Source organism: Lynx canadensis, chromosome B4 (genome assembly GCF_007474595.2).
Source record: "Lynx canadensis isolate LIC74 chromosome B4, mLynCan4.pri.v2, whole genome shotgun sequence".
NCBI lineage: Eukaryota > Metazoa > Chordata > Mammalia > Carnivora > Felidae > Lynx > Lynx canadensis.
In genome coordinates, this window is record NC_044309.1 from 138,216,694 (window position 1) to 138,237,431 (window position 20,738).

The window sequence follows — 20,738 nt, forward strand, 5'->3', positions numbered from 1 at the left end:
GTCGAACTCACAAACCGTGAGATCATGACTTGAGCTGAAGTCAGATGCTCAACCGACTGAGCCGCCCAGACGTCCCTCTCTTGTTTTTAGAAACCTGTTTATTTCCTTGTTTGCATTTTTGTTTTTGTTTTCAGCGTTTATTTATTTTGAGAAAGAGAGCGTGTGTGTGCGCACAGGAGGGGCAGAGAGAGAGGGAGAGAGAGACTCCCAAGCAGGCTCCGCACTGTCAGCGCAGAGCCCAACGCGGGGCTCAGACCTACAAACCCTGAGTTCATGACCCGAGCCAGAGTCAAGAGTGGGACGCTCAACCGTCTGAGCCACCCAGGTGCCCCATCCTTGCTTGTATCCTTGACGTGGCCGTTTGGACCGCAGGCCTGCTTATTCCTCTTTTTCTGTGTTGCAAGGAGCGGGGCAGTCCGCCCCGGCGGGGATTCTGTCCCGTGGGCGTGGGTCTCTCTGGTCTCTTCCGGTGCAGAGTCCTGTGCACAAGTGGGTGGGTTTTTGCTGTGTACCCGGTTCGTTTTGCTTGTGCCTTAGCAGTCCTCTGTTGTGTTAGTTTGTCTGGAAATGTTTTGAAAAATAAATTTGATGTGAATACATATTTGTCTACTGCAGTGAATCTAGACTCTTATGGGTTAATTTTAAGTGAGGCCAGAAATGAATAAAAAATAAATCCCTGATGATTTTGATTAAAAGTTAAAAAAAAAAAAATGAGAACAGAGGGAAGTCTCCCATTCCCTGAGTGCCGTGAAGGCGTGGTTGGAGGTCACGGGTGGGAATGGGTAGAAGGGCCCCGGAGCCCATCTCTGTGGTTAGGCAGTCCCCCAGACTGCCCGGTGTGGCCCTGCCCTGCGTGTGGTGCAGATGAGGGCGGTGGTGCCGTGACCCGGGCAGTGAGCGACACCCAGCCCCCCTGCCCCGTCCTCTCCGGCAGCCCTGTCTGGTGACCGCTCCTCAGACACGCACGGCGTCAGTCTGGCCCTGCAGGCCCTTCGGGGCACAGCGTGGGTCCCGCTCGGGGCTGGGCTGCACACGGGACCCTGCAGACCTGCGGGTGGGGGGAGCCCCGCGCCCGGCCCCCGGGAGTGTGGACGGATGTCCCAGGGCAGGGTTTCGTGCTGCACCCCGGATGGCTGGCGTGGGCCTCGTCGTGACCGCGGCGCTTGGTGCCCGGCCCCTGACGACGCAGCCCGCCTTCGGGCCTCCGCAGCCGGGGGATTACGGACCGGGAGCTGACCGCCACTGCCGCCTCCGGGCCCTGCCCTCCCCGGCTCTTTGGGGACCTGGTGCCCACGCTGGGACTCACACGGCTCGGGGCTCTGCGGGAGGGGACAGCAGACGAGATGTGGCGGGGGCAGGAGGCCCGGAGGGAGCGGGGCAGCCTGGGGTCTTCCCATTTGTGGGACTTTCATTCTGAGTGCCCCGGTCTTTCTGTTCCCCTGTTCTGACACGCCGTTCCCTCTTCTCTGGGGGTTAGCGTGGAAACTCCGGGGTGCGTGCTGAGGGCTGTCGGCGAACCCGGCTGGTCCGAACGGTGTGCTGTCTTCCTGCAGGTGTGGTGCCTGCACGGCTGGGGAGCCCGCGTTGGCCTCTCCGCGTGGACAGCGGTGCTGAGGGTGGGTCTGTCCCAGGCCCGTGGCTCTGGGCGTGTCGTTCAGGGCAGAGCCCTTTCTGCTTTCACGGCGCCAGACGTTTCTGGGCTCCCGACCGCATCAGCTTTGCTCCCCAGGGCGCCTCCCAGGCTGTTCTTGCGCGTTCTGGGTGCGTCTTGGCCCTGGGGTGCGCCCGCCGCCCCCGCTAGCCTGGCCGCCATCCGCTGGGGCCGGACCGTCTGGACACAGTTCTTCAGTGTGCCGTGTGGCGGCTCTCCCTGGTTCCTGCCTACGCCCGCTGTGGTTTTGAAACGGCCCTTCTTTCAGTGAACGTTTGTGCTGAACCAAAATACAGAATACGGCTTGCTGGCTCTAAGGCTGACGCCCGGAGGAGACGGGCGGCGTTTAGTTCCTGCCTTCCGCACGGGCTCCTCGGCCAGGGGGACTGGGATCGTCAGAGGGCATCGGGCGTGACGTGCGTGGAGAGGCAGGGCGGAGGACGGGGTCTTGGAAAGGGGACGGGTCCCTCGGCGCCACTGTGGGCCTCGGAGGCGGGACGCAGCGTCGGGGGTGCCGGTGCGCCCGCTTCTCTCGTTTTCTCGTGAGCCTGTTGGCAGGTGGGGAGGCCGCCCGTTGGCGGGGCCGTCCCTGGTGCTGCTGGGGTAGGGGCCTGGCGCCACCTCCCCTGTTCGGGGAATAGGCTGCCTCCGTGGACCGCAGCCGCCCGTCACTCTTCAGCCTGGCTGCCGTGGCGTGGAGCGGCCGGTGACGGCTCGGTGGCTGTGTGCCGCGTGTTGTTTGCTCTTTAGAATCACGCCCTCTCTCGGATTAGTTTTCGGTCCCCAAACCAGTCACTAGAGCTGTCGTGGCGTTTTAGGTCTCGGCCAAATGTGACTCCGTGAACCGCCCTGACGTTCGGCGGCCGTGACAGGGTCGGTCGGGCCCGGGGGGTGCGCGAGCGGGTCAGCGGGCGCTGCCTGCTGGTGTCCCGTGCCGAGGGAATGTGCCCTCCTCTGTGGAACCTAGCGACTTGGTCAGATTTGCAATGCCTCATCGTTCGGGCATTTGTGCGATGAAGAAGCACGAAATGTCGCAGGCGGTTTGGGGATGCCTTCTGTGTGCCCACCAGACCCTGCGGCTGCGAGGCCGGCGTTTGCCGGGGGGGCCGGACCCCAGCCCCGAGCCCGTGGGGTGCGGTGTGATTCCCGCAGCAGCGTGGGCATGGGAGGCACCTGCTGCTGGAGGGTGGGGGTGACCTCAAGCTGGACCTTGAGGGACCGTCACTTCCTTTAGTCCCTTACGAGGTTGTGCGGGTGCTCTGTAGTCCCGGCCCGGGGCCAGCCTTCTTGGCAGTGAGGGGGCCCGAATGAGGGCCCGGGTGAGGGAAAGGCGGACAAGAGCACTCCCGGCGGGCACCTGATGGACGGGGACGGACGACCAGACGGAGAGCGCTGGAGGCCAGCGCTGTGACAGGGGTACGCTGGCCCCAGCCAGGGGTGGCCATGTGGGGAGGGGCCGGAGGGGGGCAGAGAAGGTTCCGGTTGTTCCCCGAGGGCAACTGGAAGACCTGGCAGACTTTAAGCTGGGGAGCGAAGCGGACCTCTGACTGGCAGAGCCGAGGCTGGCTGGGGGCAGCTGTAGCTCTCTCTCGGGACAGTGACAGAGGGGAGAGTGTTTCAGGGTCTAGGGGGACGTGGAGACAGTCTGAATGCGGGTGGCCTGCTTGAGGGAGGAGGTGAGGGTGGCCCTCGGATCCTGGGATAGCTGTTGGTGGAGAGTGAGTCGCGGAAGAGTTGGTGACCTGGTCCGGAGAAGAAACGGAGCCCTGATCCAGGGCGTCCTCCACGTCCCAGGGAGGGCGTGAGGGGTTGCAGGAGGCAGGGGCGCTTGTCCGCGTTCCTACCTGGTTGGCGCTGGGTGTCCAGGGCTGGACACTGAGAAGTGGGCGTGAGGTGTGGCCGTCGGGGCACAGCTGCGCTTTGTGGTGGACCCGCTGATGCGACGTGGGGAGCGTGTGGCGGGTGGGCGGTGGTGCCCAGAGGCAGCGGTTTGAGAACCCTTCGCCTGCGGGTGGGCAGGCAGTGTCGGGAGAGGGCATGGTTTCCGGTCCAGTGGGAGGAAGGCAGGACTGGGGAGTGGAGGTCAGGGACGCGCAGAGGAGTCCGGACAGGCTGGCAGGAAAGGGGGTGCAGTGGCGTGGGGGGTGGAGAGAGCAAGGTGGAGGCCAGGTGAGGGCGGGATTGAGGGGAGCAGCCGCGAGGGGACGGGCGGGGATATGGGGCTCAGTGGGGGCTGCCACACTCCCCTGTCCTGCTGACCCCAGAGCCTTCTCTGTCCTTCTTCCTATTTCTGATAAACGCACGCTGCTTTTGCTTCGGTGGAGGGATGGTATTGGCTCGGGGCGTGCGACACAATGATTTGACACAGGTGTGTGTGTACGTGTTGTGAACCCATCACCACAGTCTGTCCTTAACGTTGGTCACCACGCATGGCGACAGATTGTTTTTCTTGCGATGAGAGCTTTTAAGATTTACTCTCTTGGCAGACTCTTAAAAACTGCGAATAAACTGAGGGTTGATGGGGGGCGGGAGGGAGGGGAGGGGGGTGATGGGCACTGAGGAGGGCACCGGTTGGGATGAGCACTGGGTGTTGTATGGAAACCAATCGGACAATACATTTCACATTAAAAAAAAAAGATTTACTCTCTTAGCAACTTTCGATTATGCGACACGGTGTTATTAACTACAGTCCCCGTGCTGCACGGCATGTCCCCAGGACTTACTGATCTTGTCACCAGGAGATGGAACCTTCTGCCCACCTTCCCCCCTTTTCCCCCAACCCCCCCCGGCCCCGCATATCTGACAGCCACCAGCCTGTTCTCTGTACCCATGTGTTCGCATACTGCTTTTCTCTTGTGAAGGAAAATTTTATTGTAAACATGCTCATTTCCAAGATCTGTTTCAAGAGACGTCCACAAAACAGCTTGCTGATTGGCTCAGTAATTGCCCAAGTCCCTGCTGGGTTTTGGGGGCCACAGGGAGCTTGACAGGAGACAAGTCTCTGTCCCTTTCTCAGGGGACAGAGTGGAGTGGGGTGGCATGGTCGTTGGTGGTGGGACAGCACAGGAGATGCTCTGGTCTGGGTCCGTGGGGCCGCGTGTTCTGCCGTTCCCTCCACGGGACGGAGGGTTTCAGATTGTGCTGCGGGGGCGGAGGGACATTGTTGCTGCTGTGTTAATGGTGCTTCCCACATTTTCCTCGGAAGCCCTCTAAAGTTAATATCCTTGGAAAACTTACTTCTTCTGAATATTTTATAAACCTGGGGAGCATCACTGTGTGTTAGGATGAGTCTGATGGTAAATCAGTTGCTAATTTAGTTCATATTTCAGAAAGCTGCTGGTGAGCGCAGTGGGGGCACTGAGCCACGAGCGGGGGGGCCGGCGGCCTGACCTGCCTGTTGACTTTACACGTCTGCGCCCCAGGAAGCATTTTGCCCTAAATGCAGTCATAGGATTTGTCGTTCACTTTCTGACGCTTAGGACATTTCTTTCCTCTCATGCTTCACTGGCTCAGGGCCATTTTCACCCACTGCTTTTTAAATTTTTTAAAATATATTTTTAATGTTTGTTTATTTTTGAGAGAGAGAGAGAGTGCGCAAGAGAGAGAGAGAGTGAGCATGAACGGGGCAGGGGCAGAGAGAGAGGGAGAGAGAGAATCCCAAGCAGGCTCCCCGCTGACAGGACAGAGCCCGACACGGGACTCAAACTCACGAACTACAAGATCATGACCTGAGCCGAAGTCCGATGCTTCACCGACTGAGCCACGCAGGCGCCCCTCACCCACTGCTGTTTAACCTTTCATTGAGAAAATGCCGTTCTGGCCCTGTTCTGTCTGTTTGGTTTCACAGCTGAGGGAGGCCTTGGTGTAGGGGGTCCACATTAAACCAGAAAGCTGTTTGCCAGGAAGCGCAGGAGAACCACCTTTTTGTCAAAACCTGGAGGCCTCGCGGCATTCCTCCTTCCTCCCTGACTTCTGCCCTGGGACTTTGGGCTCGTTTCCCTCTTACCTGTGTTCTAGCAGTTGTCTGCCATCGAGGCAGGAACAGGCGCGGGCTGTCACTGGCTCCCTGGCATCTTTCTAGCACCAGCGTTGGGCCGGACAGTGTTTGCTGAGTGGCTCGAGTGAAGCGTGCTCTCGACGTGAAGACCAGGCCCGAGCACCTGGCTGTCCACAAGCGGGCCCCGGACCGCCCTCGATTCTGGTTTTTATTAAACCTTCCCTGAACCGCGTGGTAAAGGCGGAGAGGCTGAGTCCTGAGGAGCCTGCACTGATGTCAGGGATGCCGTCCCTTCTCTGGGCCTCCCCCTTCTGACCAGTGTCCCCAGCCTGCCCTCACCTGTGACCGCCTCCGACGAGAGGCGCCCCTCGCTGCCAGCTCCTGCCTGCGGTGAACCTCGGCTTCACCCCGTCTTCCCCGCCTGCCTTCCCCTGCCTGGTGGCGTCCAGCGGTGGCTTCCGTGCCTCATGCAGGAGGCTGTGTTGGGAACTGGGGGGCTGTTGGGGGGGGGTCCCCTTCGGGCCGCCCTCCCTGGCATCTCTCCACCCGTGTCTGGGCCGTCTCTCTCACCTGGATGGGAGCCTCGGTCAGGCCACAGGGTTGGACTCCGTGACGCTACGTTCGTTCTGTTTTTCCATTTGAGCATCCTTCCTGGCCGCTGGGTTGTGTGGTCATCGGGATTCATGCCCATCCGCCCAGAAAATACAGCTGTGGCTCCTGCTGTTGTCTGCTGGTCACAGGTCCACCCTTCGTAAGTCTCACTGTCTTAGTCTGGGGGTGACGCATGGTGTCGTTTTCCCCCGAAGCTGTGGCAACGTTTGGTTCTGTGGTGGTAGCCTTGCGAGCCTGTGTTGTTCGGGCCTGTTCGGAGGTCTGTGGGTGACGCTGTAGGCCGGGGGCCCGTGCGGGATCAGGCCTCCCCCGCGGCACAGCCACCTTCCTGGACATCCGGTCCGGGTGGGGGGCCCCGCTGGTTCTTCCCTGCCCTCCTGCCCCCCTCCCTCCGTGTGGCATCTCCACGGAGATCTCATCCGCACGTCCTGTATTTCCCCCGCTTAAAGTGCACAACGCAGTGTTTTTCGTCTGTTTACGGAGTATGGCCACCGCCGCCATGAACTTGAGAGTGTGAGCTGCACGCGCGCGGGAGCCCCTCGCTCACTACCAGTGACGCCCCCTCCCTCCCCGCCCCCAGCCCCTGGCAGCCATGGGCTACTTGTTTCTGTAGATGTGCTTCTTCTGGACGTTTCTTGCGTTTGGAATCACGTGAGGTGCGGCCCTCTGTGACTGACCTCCTTCACGGAGCGCGTTTTCGGGGCCCGTCCACGTTGGAGTGTGTGCGTGTGTCCGCGCTACATGCCTTTTTGTCACTTGATGGTGCCCCATCGTGTGGGGGCGGCCTCGCGTGAGCCCGGCGCTTGCCCGCTGACGGGCATTTGGAGTGCTTCTGCGTTCTGGCTGCCACCAAGAGGACAGTCACAAACAGTACTTCCTTTGTGCCCACGGACGTTTTCATTTCTCTGGGCTGCATTCCTCGGAGCGGAAACATCGGGTCATGCGGCAACTGACCTTGGAGGACCCCGGGCCTGTCCTCAGAGCGGCCGCCCCACTGTGTCCTCTCGGCAGCGCAGGAGGTTCAGAGCCTTCCCGTTCTTGCCAACGTTGTGTCCCCTTCCTAATTTTTGCCAGCCTCCTGGGGTGACACGGTCTCCCACTGTGGTTTCGGTTTGCATTTCTCTGACGACTAAAGCTGTGGTAGTTTCTTTTGAAAGGCTTCTGTGCATCGTGCAACCAGAACAGGGGTGGCCGGGCGGGCCCGGGGCTGGCCAGGAATGCGTCCTTGAGGAGCGCTCCGCCTTCTGGCCCTCTGGGTGGCAGAGACGGAGCTCCTGGCAGCCTCGCGGGGAGCACTCCAGGCCCGCCATCCGGTGTGAGGAATAAGCTGTTACACGTATAGAGTTGAAGCCACTGGATTCTGTCCCTGGACCCAGCTCCTCTCTCCACTCACCCCTACCCACTGTCACTATTCTGAATTTGTTTTCCTTGCGTGCAACAGGAGTTTTGACCACTCGTACCCGTATCCAAAATGAGTTTCATTTTCCGTTTTTAAAACTTGGTATAAACGGGGCGCCTGGGTGGCTCAGTCGGGTAAGCGTCCGACTCCAGCTCAGGTCATGATCTCGTGGTTTGTGAGTTGAGACCCCGCGTTGGGCTCTGTGCCGACAGCTCGGAGCCTGGAGCCCTCTCTGCCCCTTTTCCGCTTGAGCTCTGTCTCTCTGTCTCTCTCAAAGAGAGATAAACATTAAAAAAAACACGTTCTGTAAATGATGTCATACTGTCCCTATTCAAGTTACTCTTCAGTGGTATGTTTATGAAGCTTACCAACCTGATGCTTGTAGTTCTTCCTGTCTGTTGTGGCTGGTACTCCTGTTAAATGTATATGTTCCCGTTTGCTTATTCGTCACTCAATTGATCATGGACATCTAGGGTTTTCTTAAATTTTTCTTTTCTTTGTAGTATCACCGATGTTGTGGAATCTGTCTCCCATGTCCTTAGGCCAGGGTTTCCCACAGTGTGTACCTGGGAGTGGCATTGTCGTGTGTATCTGCTTTTCCTCAAGAATCACTAGGGTCCTCTCTAAAGCAGCAAATTACTGTAGTGTTTCAGAGCAGTGCAGTTTATTAAAAAGTTTATTGGTTAACATATTTTTTAAAGAACAATTTCATTATGTGAAATGAGGTGGGTATGTTAGCTGCTATTTTTTCTTTTAAAATGGTTTTAGCCGAAGCCTGTTTTTCTTTTTAGCTACGCAAGAGCAGATAAAAATGCAATTTTAATAAGATAAAAAGTGATGCCTTTTAATCTGAGCCTGAACTTTGTTGGAACATTTTCTGCTCACTAAGCACAAGTGGGGTGCCCGTGCAGAATTCATGTGTGTGCGCTGTCCCGGGAGGGGAGGGGCCCGAGGTGTGCGGTAAAGGGCAGGACTTGGTGGAAACGACGTGCTCGCAGTAGGCCGAGACCACTGCCTGCTGGCTGTGAGCTGTGTGCGCGTGTTGAGACATAGGGAGTGGTTCAGGGGAACAAAGTAGATTGAGGGTACTGGTGGGTGCGGTCTGTGGATCACTCTGTGGCACTCAGGCCGCTGTCATCCATGGCCGGCCTCTTTTTTACATGTTCTTGGGTCTGGGACGAGGGAGCTAGAGCTCAGCAGTTACTGGGTTAGCACTGTGCCGGCTTGTCCTTATTGGACCTAGGACTTGAACCCAGGCCCTTTGATTCTAAGACTGGAGACTGACTTTCTTTCTTCTTTCTTTCTTTCTTTCTTTCTTTCTTTCTTTCTTTCTTTCTTTCTTTCTTTCATTTTTTCTTTTCTTTTCTTTTCCTTTCTCTTTTTTCTCCTTCCTTCCTTCCTTCCTTCCTTCCTTCCTTCCTTCCTTCCTTCCTTCCTTTCTTTCTTTCTTTCTTTCTTTCTTTCTTTCTTCTTTCTTTCTAATGTTTATTTCTTTTTGAGAGAGAGAGAGAGGGCAAGCGAGTGTGCACCGGAGGGGCAGAGTCGGGGGGAGAGAGAATCCCAAGCAGGCTCCATGCTGGTGTGGGGTTTGATCTCTTGAACTGTGAGATCGTGACCTGAGCCGAGATCAAGAGTTGGACGCTTACCAACCTGAGCCACCCAGGAGCCCCAAAATTGGAGACTTTGTACCAAGGTCAGGGAGGCCTCCAGGATATTTCAGGAAAGGGACCATGACCGTGACAGAGAGGTTGTGTTTAATCCAGGCAGGCTGATAGGTTTCCTTGAAAAGGAGCCAACGGGTTCTGTCAGGGATCAGGGTCAGGAGTTCATTCAGCCCAGTCACAGTGGGGATGGCTCGTCTTTGTTCCAAGGTGTCTCGGGTGTCACCGGGAAGGTCCAGCGGCTGGGAGGGAAATCAGAAGAAGGCTGGTCACTCACGTGTGTCGCGGTTGATGCTGGCCATCTGCTGGGACCTCACCTCAAGCCGTTGGCTCTGGTGCTTACATGTGGGCTCCCCCTGTGGCAAGTCTGGGCTTCTTCAGAGCATGGTGGCTGGGTTCCGGGAGAGAACCCGAGAGAACCAGCTGGAAGCCGTGTTGCCTTTCAAAAAGATGATATGTTTATTCAGACTCACATATAATGTCGTTCACCAGCTTAAATTCACATGGGACAGGGGCACCTGGGTGGCTTAGTCGGTTAAGTGTCCGACTTCGGCTCAGGTCATGATCTCGCGGTTCGTGGGTTTGAGCCCCACGTCGGGCTCTGTGCTGACAGCTCGGAACCGGGAGACTGAATCGGATTCTGTGTCTCCCTCTCTCTCTCTCTGTCTGCCCCTCCCCCACACATGCGCGCGCGCGCGCTCTCTCTCTCTCTCTCCCTCCCTCCCTCCCTCTGTCTCTCTCTGTCAAAAATAAACATTTAAAAAATTAAAAAAAAAATTCACATGGGACACCACTCACTCATTTCAAGGGTGAGATTCAGTGGTGTTGCAGTGTATCCAAAGACTTCCCGTAACCATCGTCACTGTCAATATCAGAGTGTTTATCGCCTCAAAAAGAAACCCTGTACTCTTTGGCTGTCACCCCAACTGCCCATCCCTCACCCCAAGCAACCACTAACCTGCCTTCTGTCTCCATAGATTTCCATTCTAGACATGTCATATAACTGGGGTCATATAATAGGTGTTTTATACGACTGGCTTCTGGCACTTAGCGTAATATTTTCAACGTTCTTCCTGTAGCATCAGCACTCATTTCATAACCGAATACTATTCCGTCGAACAATGTTCCGGTTCACCACGTGTTTGTTCTCATAGAACATTATAAATGCCAATTCACTTTTTTATCTTTGTAAGTAAGCTTCAAGGTTCTTAAGAGTTTGTAGTGCTGTGTGCTTGTCTTTGCCTGCCTGGGACTCCCCGTAATGCCCGTCACAAGGTGGTAGCTTTCCAATGTTTATTAAATTCTGCCGAAAAATTTTAGGATATAAAGGGAACGATAAAAAAAATTGTTTTCAGTGTTTATTTTTGAGAGAGAGACGGAGAGGACAGCACAAGCAGGAGAGGGGCAGAGAGAGAGGGAGACACAGGATCCGAAGCAGGCTCCAGGCTCCGAGCCGTCAGCGCAGGGCCGACGCGGGGCTCGAACTCCCGGACCGCGAGATCGTGACCTGGCTGAAGTCGGACGCTTAACCGACTGCGCCACCCAGGCGCCCCTTTTAAAGGGAATATTTTACGTAATTGAAGTGCTGTGCCACAGGCACAGGAGTGGAGGAATGGATGGACGGCTGAAAAAATGGCCCCGATGGTGTCCTCAAACCAGTGGTGAAAAAAAAGGATAGGTTTTGACAAATTGCATTGGAACAGTTGATTATTTTTTTAAAAAAGTTTTCTCACACAGTACGTAGCAAAATAAAAGAAATTCTAGGTGGCTGAAAACTTAAGGGTAAGAAACGAAACCACAGAAGTGTGGAATGAGGATACGGTGGAATACTTAGCCGGCTCGGTAGGTCTGGTGGCTGAACGTTCCTGTGCTTCCTAATTCCTAAACCCGTGGGAAGCCCTGACCCCCAGAGTGAGGGTGTTAGGAGGCGGGGCCTTTGGCGGGTGAGGAGGTCCTGAGGGTGCAGGTGTCCCCCGCCCACCGTGGTGGGATTAGGGCCTTTATAAAAGACACCCCAGGGACCTCCCCTGCCCCGTCCCCTGCCCCTTCGCCTGTGCCCGCTCGGCCAGCCGCCTGCCGGGCGAGGACACGGTGAGGCGGCACCTTCTGCAGCCCGGAAGTGCTTTGATCTTGGACTTCCGGCCTCCAGAACCGTGAGGAATAAATGCCTTTGCTTATAAGCTGCTGCCCCATGTGTGGTGTGTTTGTTAGGGTTGGAATGGGCTGAGACAGTGGGGGTGGGCCTTTGTTTTTAATCTTAGAGTGTGTGAGCGAGGAAAAGAGGTCGGGGGCTGGGGGAGAGAGAGAGAGAGAGAGAGAAAGAGATTGAGAATCCCAAGCGGGCTCCACACTCGTCATGGAGCCCAACTCGGGGCTCGATCCCACGACCCTGGGATCATGACCCGAGCTGAAATCAAGAGTCAGCCTCTCAACCACCTGAGCCCCCCGTGCCTCTGGGGTGGGCCTTTTGGGGTATAGTCGTCAGAGCAGAGCCTGGGTAAAGCATGAAAGTGAGGTTGACTTACCAACATAGACCTTTGAGCTTCCACAAACCAGGCAGACAGATTTGTCACCTTGTCTGTCACCATTCTGTTCTACGTTCTGGCTTTCTCTTGCTGCTGTGACAGACTACCACAAACCCACTGGCTTATAATACCCACGAATTATCTTACGGTTCTGGAGGTCAGAAGTCTGACCTGGGGTTGGTGGGCTAAAAGGAAGGTGTTGGCAGGGCTTTCTGGAGGTTCCAGGGAGAAGGCGTTTCCTTACTCTCTCCAGCTTCTAGAGGCTTCCCATGAGCCTTGGCTCGTGGCCCCCTTTCTCCATCTTCACAGCCAGCAGTGTAGCCTTGATCTGAGCATTCTTCATGGCCTCACTCCCTCTCAGAGGGCGGGAAGGCTTTTAAGGACTCGTGATCGGATCGGGCCCACCTGCCTCGCCCAGGCTACACCCAACATTTATGTGTTTGATTGCGTGTGCAGAGCCCCTGTGCCGTGTGAGGGGACACATTCACAGGTTCTGGGATTACGATGTCTTTAGGGGCACTGTTCTGCCAGCCACACTGCCTGAATGACAAGAAATCCTCTGTTGCCAAAAAGGTTTTTAGGGTGCAGTAGGAAGAGGGTGAACACCCCCTTAGAACGACGGACAAAGGGCCCGACTAGGCGGTTTACTGAATGGAGTAGCACAAGCGAACAAAAGTGTTTCAAAATTATTTAACCTTCCAGGGGCGCCTGGGTGGCGCAGTCGGTTAAGCGTCCGACTTCAGCCAGGTCACGATCTCGTGGTCCGTGAGTTCGAGCCCCGCGTCGGGCTCTGGGCTGATGGCTCGGAGCCTGGAGCCTGTTTCCGATTCTGTGTCTCCCTCTCTCTCTGCGCCTCCCCCGTTCATGCTCTGTCTCTCTCTGTCCCAAAAATAAATAAACGTTGAAAAAAAAAATTAAAAAAAAAAAATTGTTTAACCTTCCGAATGACTGAGGGGACACACAGGCAGCGTTGGGAGCACTTTTCTCCCATAAAATCAGCAGTGATTTGGTTGTCCCCCCGGCTGCTGTGTGGACAGTACGCGTCACAGTGGGCAGCGCTTCCGTTACGACGCAGTTATGTGGTGGGACAGCGAGGTTAAAGGTGATGCTGTCCAGGGAGGTGGAGCGGGCATGGGTCACCTGGTGCTCATTCTGCTGTTACCACTTTTAAAACTTTCAAACGTTGGAAGTAATTACAGGTTTACAAGGAGTGGCAGAAAAATTTGTGCCCTTCTCATCATGTTTTTGAATCTGATACGGAGCGTGTATGTTTTTGCACGTATCAAAGGTCAATATAAGGTCATATAAGGTCAATAAATATAAGGTCAATAAACGCATTTACGTAAATTGAAAGGTAATGATACGGGGAAGGGTCATGGCATGTTGCTCAGTGAAAAAGGTAGGGTTGCATTCTGTCTTTAAAAATGAAAACGTTCTTCTGTGCGTGAAACGCCTCGGCGTCTGCTTTTGTTTTCGCGTGTGCGCACCGCCGACCGGCTGCTGTGTCAGTGTTACTGTGGTTGTCTCTTGTGTGCGGACGGTGACAGGAGGTTTCCCTGCTAGCGGCTGGAAGAGCGGGCTCTGTTTGTTTCATGTAAGTGGGAGCCCGAGGGGGGCGGACGGGTGGACTGCGCTCTCTCATCTCCCTGTTCGGCCGTGTTCCGGGCTGGTCCCGCATCTCAAGGCTGTTTCTCACCGTGGCACAAAGGCCGGGGAATCTCGAGGCCTCCCACCAGAGTTCCAGCCAGGAAGAGAGGGAACGGCTACGGGCCAGGGGCGTGCGCTGTGAAACCAGGAGGGGCTGTGCTACCTCTGACTCACCTGCGCTGGGTCATCTGGCCTTCCTGGCTGGAAGCCCCCCCAGCCCAGGAGGAGGGGGTGTGGGTTGGGCTGCTCAGCTGACCACCCTGCTCGCCTGCCATTTTCCAAGTTTATTCTGATGAGCCGAGGAGTTTTACAATAAGACTATTTTGTCTTTAAAAGGCTATGTTTTTTAATTAAAAACATTTTTTTTAATGTTTGTTTTTGAAAGAAAGAGACGGAGCGTGAGCAGGGGAGGGACAGAGAGAGGGGGAGACGCAGAATCTGAAGCAGGTCCAGGCTTTGAGCTGTCAGCACAGAGCCCGATGTGGGCTCGAACTCACAGACCGTGAGATCGTGACCTGGGCTGAAGTCGGACGCTCAACCAACTGAGCCTCCCAGGCGCCCCTAAAAAACTACGTTTATCTTCTCTTTGTAATTCTGCTGTTGTCTTTAGACAGAGTGGTACCAGGTGAGAATTTCCAGATGGGCATTTGGTCATCAGGGCTAAGTCCTGCCGGTGGCACCTGGCCGGAGAGCAGAGGCTGCCGGAGCTTTGGGAGTAGCCCCCAGCCCTCCGTTGGCTTGTCACCGTGCTGCCTGGGGCCCCGGCCGAGGCCCATTTGCAGGCAGGCTGAATGCCCCGTTGTTTGTGCGTGGGGCTTGTGTGGCACCATTCATCCCTCCGGACGGGCCCTTGGGACCCGTTGGCAGCTGATGGATAGTGGCTGCCCTCAGGCTCGTATGGTGGTTGCTGGGAACTGGTCACTTTTCCTGAGTCAGTGGTGGGCTCTTGGGGAAGCGGAAGAGAAGCTAATCGGTCTCCCTTCTCTTTTTTAAACAGCATCCAGCACGTGTATGGCGCCCAGCACCCCCCTTCGACCCACTGTTTGCATGGCACGTAATTGAGGCCTGGACTCCGGCTGCTTTAGGCACGCTCTTGGGCGCCGTGGTGACCCTCCGGCCTCCCTGGGATTCCTGAGGGGAGGCGTGCGGTCTTCCCTTCCGCAGACACCTGTCGAGGCCTCGCACGGCCCGTCCTCTGGAGGAAGGCAGACTTGGAAGCCCGGCCCGAGGTGGGGGAGCCTGTGCGGGAGAGCCCGGGGCTGGCACCCCCTGAGCTGGTGGGGGAGGGCCTGGCTCACGGCGGTGGGTTTACTTCCTCGCCCTTGGCCGCACTCTGCGCGGTCACCCGGGGCCTGCTGTGCCCCTGGGTCTGGGCTCTGCCCCAGAGGCACGCGAGAGGCATTGTGGCCCCGCAGGACCGCGCTGTCCTTGTTTAAGGACCTTGTGGAAGCTGTGCTCTCTCCAGGTCCGCGTACCAGAGGCCTGTGTTCTGTGGACAGCCCCCCTGGGAGGTTTGCAGGCACCGGCCAGCGGGAGGTTTGGGGAGCAGGTCTGAGTGTCCTTACTGTGCATTGCTGCTTTGCTCCCAAATCGGTTCCGTACGAGGGCTGAGGCTGCTCAGCGTGACTGGCCCTCGAAAGCCTCTCCTTCCTGCCACTAATCCTTAGAGTTTCTTCTGGATGCTTCTTTGGATCGTGTTTGCTTTTACCCTCAGCTTCACCCTCAGTTCAGCTGAAGTGGAACCCTCACGTGTGCGCTGTCCCACCGGGGGAGCTCCTTCCTGACGGGATCTGGGGGGGGATCCTCTCGGGCCTCCGGGAGGACAAGCAAAGACCTGCCTTTACTTCGCAGCCTGCTCAAGGCCACGCCAAGGTGCCCACCACACCGGTGAAGGCCAGGAGGACCAGCACCTTCCAGGAGTTTGAGAGCAACACCAGCGACGCCTGGGACGCCAGCGAAGACGACGATGAGCTCCTGGCCATGGCGGCCGAGAGCCTGAACACCGAGGTGGTCCATGGAGACGGCCAACCGCGTCCTGCGCAACCACAGCCAGCGGCAGGAGCGCCGCAGGCCGCCCGAGCCTCCCGCGGTGCCGAGCGGGTGACCTCCGGCTGGTGAAGTCCGTCAGCGGAGCCACACGTCCTGTCCCGCAGGTGGGATGGGGGCAACCGAGCAGACGGGGTGCGTTTCTGAGAGAGAAGGGCCGGAGTCCTCTCCCTGTGGGCGATTAGGTGGGTTCCGTTCTGGGTGCAGGCGGGAGCCTCCCCGAGTGCACGCGGTGGACTTTTCTTTGCCCTACCAGCAGAGCGCTTCTCTCCTCCAAGTGCGGGGGGCCAGCTTTTGTGGCTTTTGTGGCTGGTCGTGGGAGACATGGTTAGTGCAAGGCCCCGGGGGACCCCGTCTCCCTCCTAAGTGCACCCCGGTTGTTCCGGGGGTGACATTTCCAGCCGAGGGGCCGGGCTGCTTGCACGTTCAGAGCCTGCACCTCTATCGGCAGCTTCCAGCGATCCCCTGCCCCGGGTCAGGTACACGTGGGGGTGGGGCTGGGGTGGGGCCCGGGGTTTGGAGTGGTGAGTTCAGGTTATAACTGAAGGAGGGATCAGCGTGTGTCTGGTACCCTGTGCCTGGCTCTCCGTGGCCTTTCTCAAGATTGCTGTCGTTACTGTGGTTCTTTTTGTTTTCGGGGGCCTGTGATGTAAGACAGCAGGTATTTGACGAGCTTCTGGATGGGTCAGGCACCGCTCTCGGGGCTTGGGGGCCCCCAGGGGAGTCCTTGCCCTGGAGCGCGTTCTGGAGGGGGGGACGGACACCGACCTACGCATGATCGGCAAGGAGGCACGTGAGTGTGCGGGAGGTGACAAGAGCCAAAGGTCAAAATAGAGGCGGGGCACGGTCGTGAGAGCAGGCAGGACCCTGGGGCGGAATCACAGGTGAGGCCTCGGGGCGCCTTTCTGAGAAGGTGAAGGAGGGAGGCGTGGGGCACCGGCAGCAGAGGGCCAGGCGACCACACCCTCACTGGCTCCCCCTCCCAGGCTTGTCCCCGTATGCTGGTGAGGGCGGCCTCAGGTTTCCCTTCCGGCACACCCGGAGCTGGTGTCCTTACCTGGCCTGTCTTCAGAAACCCTTCTCACAGGTTGATTAACTTTTGAGATGCTACAAGTCTCCTTAGGTGAGAGTGTGGTGATCAGTTTGCATATTGGAATCTAAACTATTTTTTTCTAAAATAGAGTGAACTTCAAAGTATTTGAGCCTGAAACGTGAAAGTGCGGGTAGGGCTTCCACAAGTGGGTTGGGACTCCCTGTGACCGATGGACCGTCCCTGTGCGCCCTCAGCCTGCGTGCATTGACCGGCTCCTGCATGCACACCACCCCCCCATGCGCACTGACCGCCCCCTACATGCTGACCACCCCCTGCGCTGACTGCCCCCCCACTAACCCCCCCTGCACTGGACCGCCTCTGCACTGACCGCCCCCGCACTGACCACCTCCTGCATTGGACTACCCCCTGCACTGACTGCCCCCTACGTGCTGACCACCCTCTGCACTGACTGCCCCCTGCACTTACCTCCCCTGCGTGCTGACCGCCCCCACACTAACCGCCCCCTGCACGAACCGCCCCTGCACTAACTGCCCTGCACTGACCACCCCCTGCACTGACCGCCTCCTGCACTGACTGCCTCCTACGTGCTGACCACCCCCTGCACTGACTGCCCCCTGCCTTCTGACCGTCCCCCTGCGCACCCTCAGCCTACGCACCTCTTCCTGTTGGCAGGCACCCCGTGCTCCTCTGCCCTTTGCTGTGCTGATGCGAGCCATTGAGGCATCTTCTAACGTCAGGGGCCTGGGTAGAGCCTCTGTAATACTCGCCGTCCGAGCAGTTGCTGAGGGGGCCTCAGCACCCCAGAGATGTGGGGCCGGGTGTTGGTCAGTGGGGTGGCTGTAGCGAGAATCCATAGACCAGATGGAGTATGAACAGAGTTCTGGAGGCTGGAAGTCTGAGATCAGGCCGCCAACATGGTTGGATCCTGGTGAAGGCCCTCTTTGGGTGCGGACGGCGGTATCCCACGTGGGGGGGACCAGAGGGGGAGACCCACTGTCTCGTGACTCTTATGAGAGCGCTAATGCCACCGTGAGAACCCCAGCCTCCTGACCTCCTCTAAACCCGATCACCTCCCAGAGGCCCTTCTTCCTAACACCATCCGTCGGGGGGCAGGACTTCAACGTAACGAACTTCGGGGTGCAGAGCATTCAGCCTGTGGCCACGTGCACGGTTGGGTCCAGCCAGGGTGGGGGGCCTTGGTGTGGCTGCCTCCTGTAAAAGCCAGGTGGAGGGTGCTCCTGGCGGCTCGTGCTGGGGGAGGGGGCCGATAACTGCAACTGCCCCCTGCCTCCCCCTGCCTGGGAGTGCACCGTCTTTCCTTTGTCTGCTCTGGGTGAGCACCTCCGTGTCACGATAGCAGCCGGCATTCGTGGACTGTCCGCCATGGCCATGTGGCAAGGCCTGTGGCGGGCCCTCATCATGGGCGGACCCCGGCAGACTCTGCAGCTGCTCTAGGAGCGAGTTTACGGGGGAGGCACGGAGAAGTCACACGGCTTGCCCAGAGTGGCGGTCTGCGTGGTGTGGCACAGGGTTCAAACCCCCGGCGTCTGACTCCAGGGCCTGCCGCCAGCCGCCGGCCTCACTGCCTAGGGCGGGGCCTGTCCACCGGCGAGTCCAGCCCCAGGGGACTTTGCTGGTTGTGGCATCTGGGGCAGGGAGTGGCTGCTCCTGGCGTGGAGTGGGCGGAGACCAGGGCTGGCTGCACCGCCCCCCCCCCAGACCCCCGCACCCATGCGCAGTGCCGAGGTGGCCCCTTAGGAAGCTGGCCCCCCCCCCCCGGGGGGCTGGCAGTGGCGGGCAGAACCCATGGGCCTGTGTTCAGTCCCCTTGGTGGCCCGTTTGTCGTCGGGATGGCTCACTCTGTGTCCGTGCCAAGATGGACACGTCAGTGTTCGTTCCTGCTCGACCGGGCCCGGCGCAGAGGTGTCGACTGGCACCTGGTGGGAGTCTAGTGGGGAGACGCGAGGAGGTGAGTCTTTCACCCCCGCGAGCGGGACGGGGCCTCAGAGCGGTGGAAGCACCCGGGTGTAGAAGTCCCAGGTTTGTCTTGTTGAGGAGGGCATATCATGGAAGGTTTCAGAGAGGAGGTGAGATCCGTAGGGTTTCCGGGAGGGTGAGGCTCCGGGCTCGGGCGGGGAGGTGCCGGGTCGGCTGGCTTCCCTGTGGGGTCACGTCCGTCTTCACGCTTCATCTGTATGCTTTGCGGGTTCCCCAGAGGGCAGGGACCACGTCCCACTCCCTCTGCTTCCCCTTGCTGTACCGCGTCATTCCATGAATGTTGCTGAGGTACCCGGGGCTGTCCTCGGGGCCTGGTGACCACGTGCTGTCCCTGCCTCCACACCCCGCCCCACCCTCGTCCCTGCATGGGCCACACGGCCGCTGTTCAGGTGAGGGACCTGTGAATTCCACGTGACGAGAGTGCGCGTGGCGCGGTGCCGTGCCATTGGGAAAGCCCGGGACGCTGCATTCCACAGGGCATGGTCTGCTTGGAGCGCTGCTTGTCCTTGCCACGGCCAGCGTTCGTGTCGGGCGCCTGTGCCTTTACGGCGCGTCACTGTGGGGCGCGCACGTCACCTGCTCAGTGTCTGCCCCTGAGAGACGGCGGCCTGAAATTCAGTGCTGTGCCGCGTGGCGCTCTCAGGCTGGCCTTCCGGTGCCTGTTCTTTACCTCTAGACCTTGCTGCCTCCCTGAGCAAACACCTGAGAGATCTAGACCTGCAGTCAGGTGCGCTTGCTTGATTTAGGCTGCCGCTGGCTTCGTGGCAAGGTGCGTGTCTGCCGGGAAGGGGGCACGGCCAGGTGAGGTCTGTTGTCGGTCGCTGACCGTGACTGAGCTGCGAGCGGGGTAGTGGGTGGGCACTGACTGGTGAAGGTTAGACCCACTCTGAGGGGCCCCGGAGGGGGGAGGCCGACATGTTTCCACTCACAGTAGCAGGGAGACCGGCTGTCGGCCTTCCGGCTTCCTGGGGGGACCTGCTGTCGCTGTGGCCTTCCAGACCCCACCTGCCCCATCATAGAGTGACCAGATGTGTGCTCCGTGCAGGAGTCAGTGGTCCTCACGTATCCTCAATGTGGGGCTTGAACTGAAGAACCGTGAGATCGTGACCTGAGCCGACATCAAGAACCGGACACTTAACCGACCGAGCCCCTGGTGCCCCTTGTCACGTGTCCTCATAAATCGCACTGATCCTATCCGATCGCAGAGGAGAGATCAGCACACTTAGTTCTGCGACAGAAGGGGGGCTGTTCTTTCTGCCCATTGTTTTTCCTAAAGAATCATGACACGTGGCTCGGTGATAGATTCTGAGGGCGGTGGTGTTGCGGGGGGGGGGGGTCTGACATCCCGCCACTACCCTCCCCGTTCCCTCCCCCTGCAGAGCCCTCCCCGAGGTGGGCCAGCGGGACGCCTCCTGCAGGTGAGGGTCAGCCCTGAGGAGGGGCCGGGAGGTGCTCTCACCATGACGCCCACTTCTGTAGGCTTTTCTGGAAGCCTGACTGGGCCGGACTCTGCCCAGAGGCCGTGGGCCGCCTTGCTGCCCTGTGGCCTGAGGGTTTCTGTGTGAAGCCTTCCCCATCTGGGTTTTTAGGGTGACGGGTCCACTCTGCCGACGGGAGGGACGGTGGGGGTCCTCCAGCCGCTGCCAACAGCCAGCACGCACGCTTCACGTGTCTGTCCCTGGCCCCGTTTCATTTCCTGGAGCTTATTTATCCCTCCGCTTTAAATCTCATTTTTTGGAAGGTGTGAACCCTCGATGGTATTTCGACCTGGGGGTGTGCGCCCGTCACTGCCATTTGCTCGTGGGCCCCTGTTGGTCCCGGTGGCTCTTTGTGAGTGGCCTGTTGGGCCTTGGGCTCTCTCCTGTGGCTGTTCCCGGTCTTGGCTTGCTGGGTTTCATGCACTGTTTCACCTCGGTCCCGTGCGTCCAGTCGCGGGGTCGCTGGGCCTTCCCGTGTGGTGGTAGGTCCTCTGGGTGAGGGCCGGGCAGGCCCGCAGCCGCTGCCCCTCCCCTACGTGCGGTGGGCTCTTTGCTTCCTGAGCTTTCTCTCGGTGAGGGTCCCTGCCCCACCTCCCCCATGGGGCGTGGGGAGATCCGGGAATCCTCAGTGCCTTTGTGGGCCTTGTTCCCCTCCACGTGTGACTCGGTG

The 20,738-nt window shown here is 58.4% G+C and overlaps 1 protein-coding gene across 1 annotated transcript in view; it reads left to right on the plus strand.

The window, feature by feature from the left end:
* The window catches only part of TBC1D22A (TBC1 domain family member 22A), a 324,756-nt gene that overhangs the window by 6,992 nt on the left and 297,026 nt on the right, over window positions 1–20,738 (plus strand). The window contains 3 exon segments of the mRNA XM_030322325.1: window positions 14,490–14,546; window positions 15,344–15,505; window positions 15,507–15,645. Of these exon segments, the coding sequence (XP_030178185.1) occupies window positions 14,490–14,546; window positions 15,344–15,505; window positions 15,507–15,645 (358 nt within the window).